The 21,569-nt window shown below is 41.4% G+C and overlaps 1 protein-coding gene across 2 annotated transcripts in view; it reads left to right on the top strand.

The window, feature by feature from the left end:
* Window positions 1–43: 43 nt before the first annotated feature.
* ABHD5 (abhydrolase domain containing 5) overlaps window positions 44–21,569 on the top strand; it is a 41,769-nt gene continuing 20,243 nt past the window's right edge. For both annotated transcript variants that reach the window (XM_010842151.1, XM_010842148.1), the window contains exon 1: window positions 44–184. In XM_010842151.1, coding sequence (XP_010840453.1) covers window positions 138–184 — 47 coding nt within the window. In that variant the 5' untranslated portion in view covers window positions 44–137. The remainder of the gene's footprint in view (window positions 185–21,569) is intronic.

Raw genomic sequence — 21,569 nt, 5'->3', positions numbered from 1 at the left:
GCTACCGCGCCATCCTGTCCTGCGAGTGGGCGGGCGACGCATGCGCGGGCGGCAGCCTTAAGGCGGCCGCGGCCCCAAGCATCCCAGTCGGCCTGTCAGCCGGCTAGGAGGTACTGTCTGACAGTGGCGCGGCAGCCATGGCGGCAGAGGAGGATGGGGTGAACTCGGCGGACGCGAGCGAGAGGTCAGTGCAGCGGGGGCTGCGTCTGGCTCGGGCGCGCGGGCAGTGCTAAGGACTCTAACCTGCCCGGTCGTTCGGTTGTCCCTCCCCGGCGCGAATCCACGCGGCGCGGGGAAGAGAAGCCTCTGGCCCCGCTCTGCCCTCAGCGGGCGCCCTTCGGGTCTGAATGTGACCCCGGCTGCGCCAGGAGGCCGCTTGACCCCCACGCCGACGGGTACCGCGGGGTCGTGTGAGCGGCTCCGCCGGGCGGCCGCGGGAGTGGCTGGGCACCCAGCCCTGCTGAGGTCAGTTTTGCGGCAGAGACGGCTGCGGACCCCAGCCCTGCGCCAGCTGTACCCACGGGCGGTGAGCGGCGTCGCTGCACTTGACTCGAATCACGGGAAACGGCCGAGTCACTCTGTCCGCTTCTGAGCGCGGCTTCCGACCTCAGTTAAGCGCTGCGCTCGGCGCAGCCGGGAGCGAGGGTGAAGTGCAGTCCGGCTGGGTGTCTCCGGAGCCTGAGGAAGGGGCGGCGCTTCCTCGGAGCAGTGGTGGACCGAGAGTCCAGGTTCACCCCAGAAGCCGCGGGTCGGAAGGGGCTGTCGGGGGGAGGCGGAACGCAGAGTAGGGGAAAGGGGCTGGGGGAGTGAGTCTAAGGCTTTAGTTTTCAGAAAATGTGTAATTTACCCGATAGTTTACAGAAAGAAAGTTAACACGATATGGATAGCAAGTTCACTCAATGATCTTTCAAACAGAGATCTTCCTTTGCTTGCAAGTGTTGTGGTTTTACTGGAGAAATGTGTGTGTTTGCTCTTCAGAAGACACATGTGTAGAAACCTTTATGAAAGTGGGAGAAAGATGACTAGTGGGAAGCTTTTCTAAAGAAATTTTATTCATGGAAGTACAAGTGATTTGCTATATTGTGTTCAGGTGTACATTAAAGTGATTCAGTGCAGGAAAAAAAAATATATATATATATATATTCTTTTCAGATTCTTTTCCATTATAGGTTATTACAAGGTATTGAAAATAGTTCCCTGTGCCGTACAGTAGGTTCTTGTTTATCTGTTTTATTTATAGTGGTGTGTATCTGTTAATCCTAAGCTCCTAATTTATCCCTCCTCCCTTTCCCTTTCGGTATTCATAAATTTGTATTCTATATTTGAGTCTGTTTCTGTTTGTAAATAAGTTCATTTTTATCATTTTTTTTTAAATTTCACATGTAAGGGATATCCTGTGATACCTGTCTTTGATTTTGTTCCGTTAGTATGGTGATCTCTAGGTCCGTCCATGTTGCTGCAAATGACGATTTTTCATTCTTTTTTTAAGGTCAGTGTTCCCTTGTGTGTATGTGTGTATATACGTACACCACATTTTCTTTATTCATTCATCTGTTGATGGACATTTAGGTTACTTTCCTGTCTTCCAGGACTTATAAATAGTGCTACTGTGAATATTGAGGTGCATATATCTTTTGAAATTAGAGTTTTCATCTTTTCTAAATATATCCCCAGGAGAGGGATTGCTGGATCATATGTTCTTTTTAAGGAACCTCCATGCAGTTTTCCATAGTGGCTGCACCAGTTTACATTCCCATCAACAGTTAGAAGGGTTCTAATGAGAAACTTTTTGATATACAAATATATTGTTTATCTTATTGTTTTCTATCTATAGTTTCATGCACTTGGCAGTAGAAGAAGAGCAGTTAATTAGTGGAAAAATTACATTGCTATGAACATTATTGTATTATTTCTCAAGGCCAATCATTCAGATTGGAAAGTAAATAAACTTATATGCTAATCCCCCTATGTGTTTAATATTTTGACAACAGTTCTACTTCAGATGCTGGGAGAAATTTGCGTTATGAAACATAACCTAAATGACAGAGGATAATATAAAGTCCCATGATAGATGGGGTGTTTGGAAAGATGACAGAAGGGAAAAGTTGTGAAATACTAGAAACTAGGTTCTTCCCTTGACTTTTGTTTATGAGTCACTCACTTCACTTCACAAATCTGTTGTTTTGGTTTTTGATGAACTTACTTGTTGAGGAAAGGTGCCTAATGTCATGTGATCACAAGTAGGAACCTGTTAGCTTATCACCATCTAGTTCGTCACATTTTTGGCTCTGAGACTTCTTTTATGGGGTCTCTTTGGCCTCCATGTTGTTGGGAGGCTTGCGAGTCCAGGGCACAACCAGGAAAGGAATTTGCGGTTTTGGTTGATAGCAGGAGGTCCCTGTAGATAGACTGTAAACTATCCTTAGCAGCTGACCAGTCATAGGCCCTTGTTGGAGGCGGACCTCTTTGGTGCTCTTGATGATACACTTGAGCAGTATCCAGTATATAAGCTGGTGTGGCCTTGTGAACTCTACTAATCAAGTACCTGCTTATGCTGGGTGTTCCATAATGTATTCATATTAAACCTTAAGGTTGAACCTATGTGCTAGGTATTACTGTACCCATTTTTCAGGTGCGACTGCAGCTGGCACTCCACCAGTGAGTAGTGGGAGTAGATTGGAACTCCCTGGGTATCGGGATTTAGTCTAAGGAGCTTTCCCACATCTCTGCTTGCTTCTCACTGGGATTGGGCTTACTAGGATGTTTAGTTCTTATTTCCTTTGCTTCACTGATACTTTGTTATTTAGTCCTTCATTGATGCAGAGCTCACTTTAATTTTTTTTTTTTAATTGGTTAATCAGCAGTCGAACTGTCCCAAGAGCAAAATGGATTGTGAAAAAATTGAAGTCTTTGAATCAAGTTCCTTATTCTTAAACATTTCAGGTTTAGATGGGGCAATGATATTAACAAAGGAAACAATTATAAAACGGTCATTTGAAGGCTTTTTGTTCTTCACTTGCTAAATCATGTCCAACTCTTTGCAATCCTTTTAACTGTAGCCCCCCAGGTTCCTCTGTCCATGGAGTTTCCCAGGCAAGAATACTGGAGTGAGTTGCCATTTCCTTCTCCAGGGGGTCTTCCGGACTCAGGGATCAAACCCACATATCCTGGTTTGCAGACGGATTCTTTACCACTGAGCCATGCTGAGAAGCCACAAAGGCTTTTTGGATCATTTGATTCTTATCCTTTCCTTCCTAGTGTAGACGGGCATGCCTTGGAGCCATTTGGTTTTCAACATCTAATTCTTTTCAGTTGCAGTACAGTTGAGAAAGCAATATGTAACAAGAGTTAGATAGACATCTGTTAATTACTGCAAGGTTTGTCCCAGAGAATGTTTACGTATCAGTTGGGTTTAGAGGAAAGCTGTCATGGAATTGCCTGGTTGCAGAGTAGACCATAGACTAGCCAATTTGCAGTGGTGGTCTAGAGTTATTGCTAAAATTTCAGGAATTTTGCCAACAGTTGGCAACTTGAAATCAGTCATGGTGGTTGTGCTTACATCATGGAAATCATCAAATAGTATCAATAAGGGATTTTTCCCCCTTCCTCTCCAGTTGGGTTTACCCTTCTGGATTTTCATTAGAGTTTGATTGTGGTTTTTTGCCTTGGAGATAAGATAGAGAAATCCACTCTCCTATCTTTTAAAAGACTTCTCAGATCAGTGACCCCTCTCTGTTGCCATCTCCCCTTTCCAAATCCTTACCTCTTGACTTCTTAAAAATCACAGAACTCCTCAGTGTCACATTCCAGTGGTCTTCTATTTTTCTTAATACTTACCTTTCTTGGGTCCTTTTTAGTGTTTGACACTAAAGATAGCTACTCCCTTTGGAGACTTTTATCAGACATTCTAATTCTTATGACATTTTGCTTCTTGTCTTACCTGAGACCAGTAGTTAATTTTGTTTTTTACCCCCATTCACTCTGAGATTCTGTCTCCGTCTGTGTTTTCATTGTGTTGTTTACTCACAACTGCTTGAGCTATCCTGTCTGTAGGGAGGGCTCAGAACTCCTTAGGATGAAGCCTTCTTCAGTACTCTAGTAATGTTTCTAATTGCATATCAAATTGTGTATCTAATTGCGTATCAAATTGTGTTTGCAACTGGTTTCTCAAATGTAACAAGTCCCAACCAGGATCTCATTTGCACCTCCTTCCCTTGAACTAAACCATACAAAAAGCTCAGTGTGTCTCCTTGACTTCCTGTTTTTGTTAGGGTACTTAGGTATTACCCAGATAATCACAATGGTGTGATCACTCACCTAGAGCCAGACATCCTGGAATGTGAAGTCAAGTCGGCCTTAGGAAGCATCACTACGAACAAAGCTAGTGGAGGTGATGGAATTCCAGTTGAGCTATTCCAAATCCTGAAAGATGATGCTGTGAAAGTGCTGCATTCAATATGCCAGCATATTTGGAAAACTCAGCAGTGGCCACAAGACTGGAAAGGTCAGTTTTCATTCCAATCCCAAAGAAAGGCAATGCCAAAGAATGCTCAAACTACCGCACAATTGCACTCATCTCACACGCTAGTAAAGTAATGCTCAAAATTCTCCAAGCCAGGCTTCAGCAATACGTGAACTGTGAAATTCCAGATGTTCAAGCTGGATTTAGAAAAGGCAGAGGAACCAGAGATCAAATTGCCAACATCCTCTGGATCATCGAAAAAGCAAGAGAGTTCCAGAAAAACATCCATTTCTGCTTTATTGATTATGCCAAAGCCTTTGACTGTGTGAATCACAACAAACTGTGGAAAATTCTTCAAGAGATAGAAATACCAGACTACCTGACCTGCCTCTTGAGAAATCTGTATATAGGTCAGGAAGCAACAGGTAGAACTGGACACGGAACAACAGACTGGTTCCAAGTAGGAAAAGGAGTACGTAAAGTTTGTATATTGTCACGTTGCTTATTTAACTTACATGCAGAGTACATCATGCGAAATGTCAGGCTGGATGAAGCAGAAGCTGGAATCAAGATTGCCAGGAGAAATATCAATAACCTCAGATAGGCAGATGACCCCACCCTTATGGCAGAAAGTGAAGAGGAACTAAAGAGCCTCTTGATGAAAGTGAAAGAGGAGAGTGAAAAAGTTGGCTTAAAGCTCAACATTCAGAAAACTAAGATCATGGCACCTGGTCCCATCACTTCATGGCAAATAGATGGCGAAACAGTGGAAAGAGTGGCTGACTTTATTTTTTTGGGCTCCAAAATCACTACAGATGGTGACTGCAGCCATGAAATTAAAAGACACTTGCTCCTTGGAAGGAAAGTTATGACCAACCTAGACAGCATATTAAAAAGCAGAAACATGACTTGCCAACACAGGTCCATCTAGTCAAAGCTATGGCTTTTCCAGTAGTCACGTATGGATGTGAGAGTTGGACTATAAAGAAAGCTGAGCACCGAAGAATTGATGCTTTTGAACTGTGGTGTTGGAGAAGACTCTTGAGAGTCCCATGGACTGCAAGGAGATCCAACCAGTCCATCCTAAAGGAGATCAGTCTTGAGTGTTCAATGGAAGTACTGATGTTGAAGCTAAAACTCCAATACTTTGGCCACCTGATGCAAAGAGCTGACTGATTTTAAAAGACCCTGATGCTGGGAAAGATTGAAGGCAGGAGGAAAAGGGGATGACAGAGGATAAGATGGTTGGATGGCATCACCAACTCAATGGACATGAGTTTGTGTAAACTCCGGGAGTTGGTGATTGATAAGGAGGCTTTGTGTGCTTCGGTCCATGGGGTCACAAAGAGTTGGACATGACTGAGCAACTGAAGTGAACTGAACTTAGGTATTTAGATTCTTCTGGTCCTCCAGATTAAGAGATGTGGTACTGTCTTTTCACTCTCCCTCCCCCACCTCCATTGATCCAAACACAGAATTTATTACCATGTCCAGTAGCCTCTAAGTCCAGCCACCTTTCCAGCCCCATTGTCACCTGGGGGCCACTTGGTTCAGACTCTCATTACTCCCTTTTCTAAATTATTGCAGGTTTTAGGTACATGTTCTATGCCTATGCTTTCCACATAACTTAGGTTTTTTAGTTACTTTTACACCCCCAAGAGGCGCAGTCTTATATGTAGCACAGCCACCCACAGTAGAGGGCTTCCCAGGTTGCTCAGTGGTAAAGAATCTGCTGCCAGTGCAGAAGATGCAGGAAATGTGGGTTCGATTCCTGGATTGGGAAGATCCCCTGGAGAAGGAAATGGCAACTCACTCCAGTATTCTTGCCTGGAAAATTCCTTGGACAGAGGAGCCTGGAGGGCTACAGTCCATGGGGTGGCAAAGAGTCAGACACTGTGAGCACTCATGCAGTCAGTCGCACACACAGTGTGGTCTTATTATAGGTCCTCAGCCTGACTTCCAAGCTCTTTGCAGGCATTGAGGCTGCTAACTTTGGAGTCTTATTTCCTTCCTGTGCTCTGGGCTCAAGCCAAGCTGTGTCTTTCATTGTTTCCTACACATGTTCCTTGCTTACCTCCCATTTTCCCATGACTTGGTTCAGGTTGATTTCTCTGACCCCAAACAGATGGTGATCTCCCTTCTAAGATCCATGGGTGTTTTCCTACACTTTCTTTATGGCGCCTCCATCATGTCCTGTAGTACCGTTTTTCTGCACTTGTTTTGTCAGATCATTGAAGACAAAGCTTTTGTGTTACTCAAATGTCTGGTTGAGTCCAAAGGGGCTTTATAAATAGAAAATTTCAATACAATTTTAAGAATTAAACATTTCAACTGTTTTAAATTTATGTTGACACAAACATTATGATAAAAAAAGTCCTAGTACTTGATTACTCATTTTGCAGTTGATTTAAATTTTTTCATTCCGAAATATCAAAGTACATCAATAGATACTGTTATAAGAAATTCAAAGTTTAAATTTGACTAGGATGAGTTTGGGCAGTTAGAATCATAAACGTAAATTATCTCAGAGAACTGTGAATATGGTTCTTCTCCTCGACCTTGGATGAACCAACAGGGAACCATGCTTCACTGTTTTGCCTGTTCTCCAAAGTGCCAGTTACAGACCAGCAAATGCAGATGTCATTCCTGTGACAGAGAACCTAACAGAAGATTTTAAAGTCCCATGGGTGGTACACTTAGTATAAACAACACTGACTAATACCTTTCAGAATCAAATGTGCCTCTGAATGAGTCCTTAAAGCCTGTATTATTATAATAGACATTCAGAAACATTTTATAGTTAGATTTTTGGTCTAATTGCATAGTTCTGTAATTTCTCACTCTTGATTGTGAATCATGAAATAATTGTCTAGAAAAGTGTTTTGTTTTTTTTTTTCTTAAAGTTTATTCAGTTTGAGACTAGGATCTTTAGTTTTTCATTTTCTTTATATAGTGGATAAACTCATTTAGAAACTAACAACAAAATGTAACTTGGTTTTATTAAGCAATGTAAAATCTAAAAGCTCCACGTGTAGCTTCTTAGTTATGTATGTTGGATGATGATGCTATGTCTGGTTCCCCAGAATGGCTTTCCTACTGTGTGCAAAAAGGTATGAAGCAATTGGGGGAAAAGATTTCCAGCACATGGAAAAAGTTATAGGTTAGGAAAATAACCTTAAAAATTGTACAAAAATATTTTTAAATAGAAAAAAAATGAAGAAAAAAATAGTTACAGGTTAAGTTAAAAGAATGCTAATAATGTGTTGAAATATTAATATATTCAAGAGCCTATGTTGTCATTGATTTAATGGTTATGATAATTTGCTTCCCTAGTATCATTTATTTAAAATAAAGTGCCATGTTAATCATTTAAATTATGACTTGTGTGAGACATACTCCTTTTTTTTTTCTTCTTCTTCTTCTTTTCCTGGGCAGGATTTAAGAAGTCATTTCCCAGGAGAAAAAGGTCTTTATTTGCCCAAGGGTTATCATTTTCAGTCTGGAAGTTTTCAGTCATTCACTGGTTAAGGAATTATTTCAGAGGAATACATATATTCATAACTCTAATCAGTTTGGTTATTTATAATAAAAATGAAAACCTCATAGTTTCTCTAAGTGAGGTAGATAGAACACTTGCTTAGAGTAGCTTATAGAGAGCAGTAATAAACATAGTTTTCTTTCTTGATGGTACCAGTCAGTATAGGCCATTTTAAACAAACCTGTAATATAATGAAATTCTCTTTACTTGTAACCTAATTAGAAATGTTATTTAAGTAGCCAAAACTATGTGGAAACTGACCAGACTTCTGTATATTTTCTTCAGAATACTTTGAAACCTTTTTCACTGTTTCACAATATTTACGGTTTGTGCAATTCATATTTAGTAATACTATGGATACTCAAATGCCTTAGAGAAGAAAACAGGAATTACTAGGAAACTTAAATGTTGATAGCCTAGGATACAAGTACAATGTTAATGCTATTTTTAAAAAAAGAGAGAGAGGGAAGGAGTACATAGAAAATTCAGGGGAAAAGTTTCAGTTTTTTTTTTAGAACTCGGGATACTTAAAATCAGATTCTTGAGTTAACAAACTGTTCATATGCTAAGCACATCTTATTTGGCTTTCCTTAGAGTTGCCACCTTTGGTATAGTGTTTTAAAGCTTTTCTTACTCAGAAGTCTGCTCACTAAAAGTATTGTTTACATGTTACAGGTTGCAAAGCAAGTTTATTTAGTATTTTGTTTAGATGCTTTAGGGCTTGAGTCATCAGCCTTCCTAATGAGGTTGGTTCTCAATAGATAAGTCAGTGTATGATAAAATCTTCCTGATGCCATAGATAGATAGAGTCCCTATTGTGAATGTCTTATCTTTATACTACAGCTGACACTTTTCATCTCTTCTGAAATCAGGGCCTCAGCAACGTATGATGGTGTTAACTGTTTATCTGCTTATTAGAGAAGTTAATTTTTGCTTTTCTATGTATTTCCCAAGGTTCTGAGGAGGCAGCCCTGTATCTTGTTCACTGTATCATGGCCATGGTAAATTGAATTGTTCTTTTGGATTTTGTGCCCTCAGAAGTATGGCTGGACATCTGACAAACTTCAGACTGTGTGCTTAGTTTCAATCTCAGTCTTGCACACAGTAAGCCGAGAAATGCAAAAAGAACTCTGAATGGCATAGGAGATTTTGTGGAAGAGGCAAAGGGTTTCTTTGAAGATGAGGTCAATTTACCCCAAAGAGAGGAAGTGAGGTTGGATGGGTGTTTTAGAGAGTTGAATCATAGAGGTTGCCAGCTAAGGTGTGGGAACTCATGAGCAAAAGCTTATAAACTGAAGGGAGGAAAAGGTAGACCCTTGCTGTCACTCTTTAAAAATGTGCTTTTGAGCCTATTATGCGCTAACACTCAATCCTGTAGAATAACTCTAAGACAAAAATTAAGGCACTTTATATAAAACATTGTCATCTAGTTAAGGCAAAAACTGATTAGACAGAAACACGAGGGCCGAGGAGGAGAGGTATCTTTACAATTCCATTAACAGTGGAGATAAACTTTTACTGTATTTTGTTAAATATATATTTTTCAGTTTAAATACACTTTAGAAAAGCTCCACTTAAAAAAAATTATCTACTTTGTTGAAAAAGCTGCTGTAAAAAACCTGGAGAGTTATTATTGGCCCCTCTTGTGGTTGAAGAGCCCTTGTTTTTAATGTAATGCAATAAAAAGCCTTGCAAACATAAAAACATTATTTTGCGCCTTCTGTTTGAGTTAAGGCAATCACTGGGAGGCAAAATGCATAGACAAGACAATCGTACCCCTTAAAAATTGGTTTTGTGGTGATTGATGAATAGGTGAAGGTAGGCATGATTCCTATATTAACGGCTGCCACGTCACATTTTAAACTCTAGTGCCTTGTGCATAGTAGGCATTCAGAAACTGAAATTTTTTATATATAATTTGAATACTGAAACAAAGATTGCATTTGTGTTTCCTCTGCCCCAATGTGTCTATGTTGTGAGGGGGAACAATAGTAGATTATACTTCATTTTACTTGTATTTGTTGTTTTTGTTGTAGAGAGAAAGAAAAGTCACTCAATCATGTCTGACTCTTTGAGACCCCATGGACACCAGGCTCCTCTGTCCATGGGATTTTCTAGGCAAGAGTACTGGAGTGGGTTGCCATTTCCTTCTCCAGGAAACTTCCCGACCCAGGGATTGAACCCAGGTCTCCCACGTTGTAGACAGATGCTTTACCATCTGAGCCACCACTGGCCTCTGATTCTCTTTGGCCAAGAACTGTGCTGTTATTGAGGGGTATTTGCTGGAAAAAATTAATGAAATTGAGTTGTGAGTAACTTCCTATTGGTACTAATTCATGTACTTGTGGCTAGACATAGGTGTTGATGACCATCTTGTCAAGAACTTTTTTTTTTAATTTTAAGCTCTGAAGAGCATGAGATTCTTTTAGTTGCCTGTTAAGCTGCAACTAAAAAACAATAGTTCTAGTTGCAGTTTAGCAGGCAGTTGAATAAATTGAAAATTTCATTGCTGAAGACTTGAGTTGTTTTTCCTTTATAATTTGTCAGTAGTTTACATATTTGCAAATAATCTGATAGTAGTAATGCTTTCTGTTATCTTGATACCTTGATAATAAGTTATAGGTAGCATTTGTCAGAGATGCCTAGAGGTCTTGCTGCTCCTAAACTGCTAAGTCACTTCAGTCGTGTCCAACTCTGTACGACCCCATAGACAGCAGCCCACCAGGCTCCTCCATCCATGGGATTTTCCAGGCAAGAGCACTGGAGTGGGGTGCCATTGCCTTCTCCGGCTTAGAGGTCTTACCTCCTGTTAATTCAGAAGCTTTGAAACTGGTTGCAGAGAATGTTAGGTTGGAGCCTCATTTTAATATAGGCTGTTATGGATATTCTGTTCTATCCTTTTTTATTACTGAGGCATAATTGACATATATCTTTGTATTTGTTTCAGGGGTATAACATAATGATTTGGTATTTTTATATATTGTGAAATGATCATCACAGTCCTAGTCTAGTTAACCATGCAAAGTTATAGAATTTTTTTCTTGTGATGACAGCTTTTTTAGATTTGCTCTCTTAGTAGCTTTCAAATATACAGTACAGTATCAGTAACTATGGTTGCCATGCTATACATTGCATCCCCATGACTTATTTTATAGCTTATTTTATGGCTTACTTATTTTATAGCTTATTTATACTTTACTCCCTTCACCCATTTTTCCCACTCTCCTCCTCTGTCAACCGCCAGTTTACCTCTGAGCTTTATTGTTGTTATAGTTGTTTTGAAAGATTCCACATGTAAGTGAAATCATATGAATTTGTCTTTCTCTGTCTGACTTAATTCACTTAGCATGATACCCCTAGGTTCACCCATGTGGTACAGATGTTAATATTTCACTCTTTATGGCTGAATAATATTCCATTATGCGTATGTTTTGTGTAACGTACACTCTTTCTCTATCAGTTTGTTGATGAACACTTAGGTTTTTTTCCATATCTTGGCCATTGTATTATAGACAATGCTTCAGTGAACACTGGGGTGCATATATCTTTTCAAGTTACTTTTTTTTGTCTTCAGATAAATACCCAGAAGTGGAACTGCTGGATTCTAGGGTAGTTTTATTTTTTGAGGAAACTTCATACTGTTTTCCACCAACAGTGTGCAAGGGTTCCTTTTTCTCCATATTATCTCTAACATTTTTTCTTTCTTACCTTTTTGATACCAGCCATTCTAACAAGTGTGAGAGGATATCTCATTATGGTTTTGATTTACATTTTTCCGATGTTAGTGATCTGAGCATCTTTTCATCTGTCTGTTTGCCATCTGTATGTTGTCTTTGGCAAAACGTGTATTCAGATCCTCTGCCCATTTTTTAACTGGACTTTTTTTTTTCACTGTTGAGTTGCATGAGTTCTTTATGTATTTTGGATATTACCTCTTATCAAATTTATGATTTTCAGATATTTTCTCCCATTTTGTAGGTTGCCTTTTCGTTTTGTTGAGGGTTTCCTTTGCTGCGCAGAAGCTTTTTAGTTTGATGTAGTTGCACTTGTTTATTTTTGCTTTCGTTGTGTTCTTTAAAAACTGATACCTGAGTGTTTGGCTTCCAATCAGCCTAAATCTAGGTGCTGACTAAGATCCTCCCCTTTGGGACCCTGTGTTGGCATACCCTCAACTACTGGGAACTAGTAAAAATAAAATTAGCTTCTTGGACAATCACAAAGGGTTGAAAGACAGCCAGGAGCTAGGGCAGGGCTGAACACTAAGATTCATCTCTTGCAACCAACTCTTTACCCTTTCAGAGAAGTGATTGTTTTTCATCTAATGCATAGAAACCAACACAGAGAATCAAGCAAAGTGAAGAAACAAAGGAATATGTTTCAAACGAAAAAACATGATAAAACCTCAGAGGGGGAAAAAACCCTACCGAAATAGAGATAAGTGCTATAGGACCACAGTCAAAGCCTCCCTACTGTCCCCGGATCTGGAGGTGTCCTCTGGGCAGCAGTCACACAAATCAGGGCTCCAGAGGATTGGACGCGCTCCCTTCTGGAGGATGCTGGTGAGCTATAGCATGGCAGAGGGTGAGTGTAAAAAGGCACCCCCCAGCCTGTGCTCCGTGAACACACCTCTGTAGTTGCTCATGTGTGCCACACCAGAAACCTGCTTCTGAGGCCAAAACTCCTGGACAAATAAACAGGCCTCTTCTGAGAGAGAGGAGGGGTGTGTTTTGTCTGTGTTGGTGTCCTGGGGGTGATAGTCTTTAAGAACTGTCTCTGTGATTGTTACAGCCCCACGGCACCCAGGAACACAAGCCCCTCTGACTGCCAGAGCCAGGGGAAAGAAGGGGTGTCCTCTGGATAGCAGACCTAAAAACTGGGTCACCAAACAGAAGATGGCAGGGAGCAGGAAGATGATGTCCACCAGTCTCCATCCCTGGGGAGCATCCCAGCAGGCCCCTGCCCCTTCTGCCGTCGCTTTAAGACTAGGAATTGAGTCTCTCACATGAAGCCGGGGTGCTTTCAGGGGGCTGCTTCTGGGCTGGGCCCTGGTGCCTGTGAGGCTACACACAAGCCCTTTGAGAACCGTTCTTTGGTATCCACACCCCACGTGTGTCATGGCCTTGAGCCTTAAAACCAGACGTTTTGGGGCTCATCTTTCAGGTGCCAGTCTTCAAAGCCAGGGAGCCCTATGTGAGTTATGAGCTGTTTGCTCCTCAGGGAGAAGCTCTGGGTTTTGCGTTACCTCCTTATTGTGGGTAGCTGCACTATATAGTCAGAGAAGGCAATGGCACCCATTCCAGTACTCTTGCCTGGAAAATCCCATGGACGGAGGAGCCTGGTGGGCTGCAGTCCATGGGGTCACTAAGAGTCGGATACGACTGAGCAACTTCACTTTCACTTTTCATTTTCATGCACTGGAGAAGGAAATGGCAACCCACTCCAGTGTTCTTGCCTGGAGAATCCCAGGGACGGTGGAGCCTGATGGGCTGCTGTCTATGGGGTCACACAGAGTCGGACACGACTGAAGTGACTTAGCAGCAGCAGCAGCAGCATTTATGGTGAGATTGTCTCAGCCTTTCCCACCTGCTTCGAAGTGGTTTCTCTCTGGTTTCCCCCTTTTATGGAGGGCTTGCTCAGCCAGCTTTTAGGTTGTTGTCAGAGGAGACTGTTCCATCTATAGCTGTGGATTCAGTGTATGCGTGGGGGAGATGAGAGTGGGATCTTCCATTTAGAACTGGAACCCCAGCATTCCTCTTTTCACATATTGTCTCCACAGTATAACCCACCTGCCGTGAAAACCTGACCAAGTAAGTACATTGGCTTATGTTGTTCAGTCGCTCAGTCATGTCTGACTCTTTTGTGGCCCCATGGACTGTAGCCCGCTAGACTCCTCTGTCCATGGGATTTCCCAGGGGAGGATACTGGAATGGGTTACCATTTCCTGCTCCAGGGGATCTTCCTGAAGCAGGGATCGAACCTGAGTCTCTTGCATCTCCTTGATTGGCAGGTGGGTTCTTTACGCCCTGAGCTACCTGGGAAGCTCACACCTGCTTAGAGTCCTGTCCTGTAATCCTCTGTGTGTATGTGTGTTCATATGCACACATACATACATAGTTATGAAACTTACTATGAAGTCTTTATATCTAAAGACAAGAAGAAATTTGACTAGCAGATAAAAAGGAAAAATTTATGTATATGAAGAAATAAGTGTGAAGCACCAGGCTTCTGATCACCTTCCTAAATTGTTCATTCTGTTGATTACCCTTTTCTTGACTGACCTTTTTGCACTGACATTTGTTTGTTTTTTGTTTTGTTTTGGGAGGTTCAGGCCTGTAACTTGCCCACGTCCTATCTTCTAATGAGAACCTGTGGTACTGGAGGTGCTCTCTGCCTATAGAAACGATCCTCATTTGCCTTCCTTCATCTGCTTCTTCTATTTCTTATGACCAAGGCCTTCATTTCACACACACAGTTATGAAGCACTCACATGGCCATCAGCCGGTTAGTGTTTTTGGCACTGGCATTATAAGAATGATGTTAAACGTGGGTTTAGCATTCGTTACGCTCACAGTGCAATAGGGCAGATAAATAACGTAAACAAGTAACCAGAGCAATAATACTAACTGTATATGTGACAAGGGTCAGAGGAGTGACTAATGACGCTTGGCATCAGGATCAGGGACAGTAAGTATCTCAGAAAAGACAAGGTGTTCTGGACAGAGGCAGAGCCACAGAGGCATAAAATATTATGAAATTTGGGGAGTTATGAGGTACTGAAAAAGTACAGTGTGAAAAGACAAGATGGGGAGAGGTTAATCTATGGATGGAATGTGAAGCATTTTCTGCGCGGCTCTAAGGAATATGACTTTGTTCTATAGGTAATGACAACTCCTCAGACGTTTTAAGGAATGTGGTCGCCTGAGAAAAAAGAGTTTTGAAGTCACTCAGTTCAAGTCACACCTCTATGTCGTTTACTTACAGATGGCATCACCGACTCAGTGGACATGGGTTTGGGTGGACTCTGGGAGTTGGTGATGGACAGGGAGTCCTGGCGTGCTGCGGTTCATGGGATAGCAAAGAGTCGGACACGACTGTGCAACTGAACTGAACTGAACTGAATTTGCTAGTGGTATACTCTTGGGCTTTTTGCTTGACATTTCTGAACCTCAGTGTTCACATCTGTGAAATGGGTGTAGCCCGAACTGAGAGTATCTTGGATTGGGAGTGACTTAATCATTCAGCAAACTTTATTTATTGAGCACCTGTTATACATAATGCCTAGAGAAATTTTATAGGGAAGGGAAATGCAGTAGGATGAGCCTACAAACCCTAGAAAAATGGGGTAGATGCTGTATCACCCTATTCAGAACTTAGCATGTTTTTCTATTCAGTGTTATTCTTTTCTTTTTTAAAGATTTGTTGTTGTTGTTGTGAACCATTATGAAAGTCTTTATTGAATTTGTCACATTATTGCTTCTGTTTTATGTTGTCATTTTTTGGCCACAAGGCATGTGGGGTCTGAGCTCCCCAACCAGGGATTGAACCCACACCCCTGGCATTAGAAGGTGAAGTCTTAACCACTGGACCATTACCGAAGTCCCTCACAGCTATTCTTACTCCTGTATTCTCTATTGTTATTGGTGGCATCTCAGACAGAAACCTAGGAATCCTCTAGTATCCCTTCTTTGTAACCAATTATCAAATTCAGACTGTTTACCTTTTTTTTTTTTTGGTGTAAAATTTTATTATGATGAAATACACTTAAGTTTTTATGTATTCATTTGCTGAATTTTGACTTACATGCATACATCCATGTAACCCAATTGTATATTAAGATGGAGAGCTTCACAGTCATCCACTTCTAATTCATTGCAAGCAGTACACTTAAGGTGAAGCAAAAAACTTCATATCATGAATGTGTATTAATATGCTAGGTATTGGGATAGAAACTGAGCATTCAGTGAGTCCTTACCTTCAGAGATCTTTCAGTTAGGTGAGGATACTGATGAATAAATGTGAGCTTGAGGACACAACTTGAGAATTAAGAAAATAGAGCTTGATTACAGGAGTCCATCCTGCCACCTTGATCTAACCCTTTTTTGGGTATGTGGGAGAAATGGAATCTAATCTGAGGTTGATAAGAGTCTAATGAATCATGGGAAGAAGGGGAGAGGTGTATTCCAAGGATATTCAGGTCCAGGAAGCAAGAGGACAGGGAATGTTATATGTCTAGAGGACAGAGAATAAGAAATGCCAAAACTGCCATTAAAGCTTCAAGTGAAAGGCTGAAGCAGGGCTGCAGTTCCCAGTGCAGGTCATCTAGAAGCAGCCTTACCTTTGAGACAAGCAGTTTATGTAAAATGACGATTCTCTGTCAATTCTTATCTTTGCGCTCCCTCTGAACCTCATATAAAACTCTTATTTTATGCCTCATCAATGTTAGTGAATCATAGCTATTGTTGTCAGTATAATATCAACTACTGTTTATTGAGTGTATTTACTCTATCTTGGAACATACTTCCTGCTTCAGAAGACATGTGGCAGTGGGAAGGCATGTAGTAGGGGCACAGGTAACTGGATTACTGCTGCTCGGGTGAGGAATACCAGCAGCCACGGGAACCGTGAGAGACTAGGAAAGAGTTTTTCCCTTAGAGCCTACATTGGGAGGGTGGCCTTGCCAGCAGCTAGGTTTCAGCCCAGTGACACTGAATTCAGACTTTGGGTCTCCAGAGCTGTGACAGAATGAATTTCTGTGGCTTAAGCATGTGGTAATTTGTTAGAGCAGCCATTGGAAACAGTGCCCTTGTCACCTTGCCACATGCATGGCATACTTCATTATGTACATGTGCTCATGCCTTTCTTACACGGGGACTGCCTGAACCACCACTGCAGCTTTCGAAATATCCTCTGGTTTCGGTTCAAGATGGTGGAGTACAAGGCTGTGTGCTCATCTCCTCCTGCGAGAGCACCAAAATTGCAACTAGCTGTTGAACAGCCATCAACAGGAGGATGCTGGAACCCACCAAAAGAAAGATACCCCACATCCAAAGACAAAGAAGAAGTCACAGCAAGATGATAGGAGGGGGGCGATCACAATAAAATGAAAATCCCAAACCCACCAGGTGGGTGATCCACAGACTAGAGAATAATAATGCCAATGAAGTTCTCACACTGTTGTGAAGGTTCTGAACCCTACATGAGGCTTCCCAGCCTGGGGATCTGACAAAGGGAATCTGGCCTTGAGGGCCAGCGGGATTCAATTATAGCCTTTCCAGAGGACTGAGGGAAAACAGACTCCAGTCTTTGAGGGCACAAACAAAATTTTGAACACACGAAGACCCAGAGGAGAGCAGCAGTAACCCCACCGGAGACTGAACCAAAACTAGTGTTGGAGGGCCTCCTCTGGAGGTGTGGGTTGGAGGGGCTCACTGCAGGAATGGGGGCACTGGAAGGGCCCCCTTGGCGTAAAGCCTCTTGGAGTTCACCATTAATCCTACCATAGAGTCTGTAGACCCCAGGGCTGGGTTGCCCCAGGCCAAACAACTACCAGGGAGGGAGTGCAACCCTACTTATCAGCAGATAATTGGGTTAAAGCTTTACTGAGCAAGGCCCTGCTTGCCAGAGTAAGACCCAATTTTTCCCATGCCAGTCCCACCCATCAGGAAGCTTACACAAGCCTCTTAGCCTCACCCATCAGAGGACAGACAGAAGCACAGTTTTGCAGCGGCTGAAACAAAAACTGTATTACAGAAAGTTAACCATGATGAAAAAGCAGAAAGTTATGTCCCAGATGAAGGGACAAGATAAAACCCCAGAAAAACAACTAAATGAAGTGGAGATAGGTAACCTTCCAGAAAAAGAATTCAGAATAATGATAGTGAAGAAGATCCAGGATCTTGGGAAAAGAATGGAGGCAAAGATTGAGAAGATACGAGAAATGTTTACCAAGGACTTAGAAGAATTAAAGAACAAGCAAACAGAGATGAAGAATACACTGCTACTGCTAAGTCGCTTCAGTCGTGTCCAACTCTATACGACCCCATAGACGGCAGCCCACCAGGCTCCCCCATCCCTGGGATTCTCAAGGCAAGAACACTGGAGTGGGTTGCCATTTCCTTCTCCAATGCATGAAAGTGAAGAGTGAAAGTGAAGTCGCTCAGTCGTGTCCGACTCTTAGCAACCCCATGCACTGCAGCCTACCAGGCTCCTGCATCTAGAAGGAACCAATAGCAGAATAACTGAGGCAGAAGAATGGATAAATGAACTTGAGGACAGAATGGTGGAAATCACTGCCACAGAAGAGAATATAGAAAATAGAATGAAAAGAAATGAAGACAGCCTAAGAGACCCTCTGGGACTACATTAAACACACCTGCATTCACACTGTAAGGGTCCCAGAAGGAGAAGAGAGAGAGAGAGGACCTGAGAAAATATTTGAAGAGATAATAGCTGGAAACTTCCCAAACATGGCAAAGCAAATAGTCAACCAAGTTCTGGCAGCACAGAGAGTCCCAGGAAGGATAAATCCAAGGAGGAACACTCTGAGACACATAGTGATCAAACTGACAAAATTTAAAGACAGAGATAAAATATTAAAACTGAAAAGGAAAAAAATGACAAATAACATACATGGGAATCCCCATCAGGCTGTCAGCTGATTTCTCAGCAGAAACTCTACAAGCCAGAAGGAAATGGCATGATAGATTTAAAGTGATGAAAGGGAAGAACCTACAACCAAGGATACTCTACCAAGCAAGACTCCTTCAGATTTGATGGAGAAATCAAAAGCTTTTCAGACAAGCAAAAGTTAAGAGAATTCAGCAGCACCAAACCAGCATTACGACAGATGCTAAAGGAACTTCTCTAGGCAGGAAACAGTAGAAGGAAAAGACTTACAAGAAATAGACCCAAAACAATTAAGAAAATGGTAATAGGATCATGCTGCTGCTGCTGCTAAGTCGCTTCAGTCGTGTCCGACTCTGTGCTACCCCATAGACTGCAGCCCACCAGGCTCCCCCGTCCCTGGGATCCTCCAGGCAAGAAGACTGGATTGGGTTGCCATTTCCTTCTCCAATGCATGGAAGTGAAAAGTGCAAGTGAAGTCGCTCAGTCGTGTCTGACTCTAGCGACCCCATGGACTGCAGCCTACCAGGCTCCTCCGTCCATGGGATTTTCCAGGCAATAGTACTGGAGTGGGGTGCCATCGCCTTCTCCAAATAGGATCATGCATATCGATAATTACCTTAAATGTAAATGGATTAAATGCACCAACCAAAAGGCTGGGTGGATGCAAACATGTGCATGTATGCCCTTCCACTTACCACACCACTCTGCTCGACCCTCCCTCAATTGTATGTCATTATTTTATATTGTTAATCATGTTCCAATTATGGCTTGCAGTCGTAATTATCTTTTATTTTTTGTCTATTTTATTGTGAAAACTGATAAATATCTTTTACTCTTGTGATTATATAACTATGATCATAGTATTACTCACTTAATACTATGTATCATGATTGATCAACAGGAAAATAATAGAACTCTGTATCACCAAAACTAGGATCCAGTAGAAGAACCTGTCATCACTTTTTAAAATCCAGATGCATATCAGAATTATCTTGAAATTTTTTGAAAAGTGCAAATGGTCAGGTATTGCTTTTTTTCTCCACAGCTCCAGATATGTTTCTAATGAGCAGTCATGTTTAAAAATAACTGGACTATATGATGATCTTTTACTTTTATCTAGTTTGTTTCATTTTTTCTGTTTCATATTCAGTGCTCCCATTTCATTTAGTTTATGTTCTCCAGTTTCTCCATCTCTTCTTTTTTGGGGGGATGTTCTTTCTTGAGCCTTTATCAAGTGTAGTAGAAAAGCTTTTGTATACATATATATATATGTATGATATATGTATTTGATAAACATGAATTTTTGCCTAATTGGAAAAATTATGACATTTTGATTCTATTTGTTTGACTTAGTATGAATAGAATGCTAGATTTCTAATTAAAAAATAGATATGCCACAAGCAACAAAGGTTTACTGTATAACATAGGGAACTGTAGTCAATATCTTGTAATAACCTATGATGGAAAATAAATTCAAAAATAATATATGTGTATTTGTATACCTTGTATACCTGATTACCTTGCTGTGCACCTGAAGCATTGTAAGTCCACTATACCTCAATAAAATATATTTTTTTTAAAAAAAGAAAGAAACACCCTATTTTTGAAGATCCAGTCCAAAAACAACATCCTGATCCCTTTAGGGAGAATAAATCACTGTTAGCTCTGTTTGGTAACTGATACGCCTGAAGTGAATAGAATAGTTCCGTAAAGATAGTGTGTGCTTAATAAGTAACTGTAGAGTGAGCTCATTCTATCATGTATTAGAATTGTTGGGTCTCCTGTTTCTTACATTAGATTTTTTTTGCTTTTTTTATTTTTAAAATTGAGATATAATTAACATGTTACATTGTTAAGTTCAAGATATACAGTGTGTTGATTTATCCATTTATATATTGCAGCATGATTCCCACCATAGCTTGGCTATCACCTCTACCACATCACACAATTCTCTTTTTTGTGTGTGGTGAGAACATTTAAGATCTAGTCTCTTAGTTACGAAGTCTACAGTACAGTATTGTTGACTATAATCACTATGCCATGCATTCAATCTCCAGGACTTATTCATCTTCTAGTTGTAAGTTCTTACCCTCACCTGGTTTAATTTTTCCTTATTCCTCACCTTCTTGTCTCCATCCCTGTTGCCCGAGCCTTCATTCTGGCTGTCGCGTCTCTTCTGGAATCTGCTTCGTCTTCTCGAATTCATTTCCTCTCATGAGAAAGGTCACACTTTAAGCGATACTGGTAGGTGCTGAGCTCTTGGGGACTGTCAGGTGACCGCTGATGCCCCACGTCGTGCCAGGATGTGCCTACCTTCTGCTGCTGAGTCAGGATCTGAAGGCTCCTCCTCTGTTTGCTTTGCTACAAGCCTCACTGTGCCTTTCCTCACCTCTTGCCCAAGGCCTGCTTGCTTGTTCTCTCTCTAGCTATCTTCTCCAGATGCCTGGGACATTCTCATCATTTGCTGTTTGCTGGAATCCAAAGCTTTTAATAGTTAACTGGGTCATGCTATGGTAGATTGAACATGGGCCCGACCTCTGCGTTTGTTTTAGGAATGTGTTCTACTCTTAACCATAAGATTTGAAGCCTTTTTTTTTTTTTTAATCTCATTCTTTAATAAGGTTTCTCTTCTCTCTGCCCTCATAGAAAGTGTGTTTTATATTTGCTGTGAACCTGCCATTGAAATGATCGAACTCATGGTCTTTGACTTTCTGTACTTCCACCCTGATGAGAAACTGTCTTGCAGTGGGGTGGGGGGATGCCTTTTTTCTCTTTTCTTGTTCTGTCCATTTTTAGTCTACTTGACTGTGTGGAGTGTGACTATCCGTGAAGATAAGATGGACTTTGAGATCTACATGGAGGTTCTCAGGTTGAAGGTCTCCGTATCTCAGTTCTCTATCACAGTGCTATGTACCTATTTGGTGAATTTGTCACCTGCAGACA

This window comes from Bison bison, unplaced genomic scaffold (assembly GCF_000754665.1).
Source record: "Bison bison bison isolate TAMUID 2011002044 unplaced genomic scaffold, Bison_UMD1.0 scf7180017864171, whole genome shotgun sequence".
Taxonomy (NCBI): domain Eukaryota; kingdom Metazoa; phylum Chordata; class Mammalia; order Artiodactyla; family Bovidae; genus Bison; species Bison bison.
Note: the sequence above shows the minus strand (reverse complement) of the source record. Positions and strands in the feature narration are given on the sequence as shown.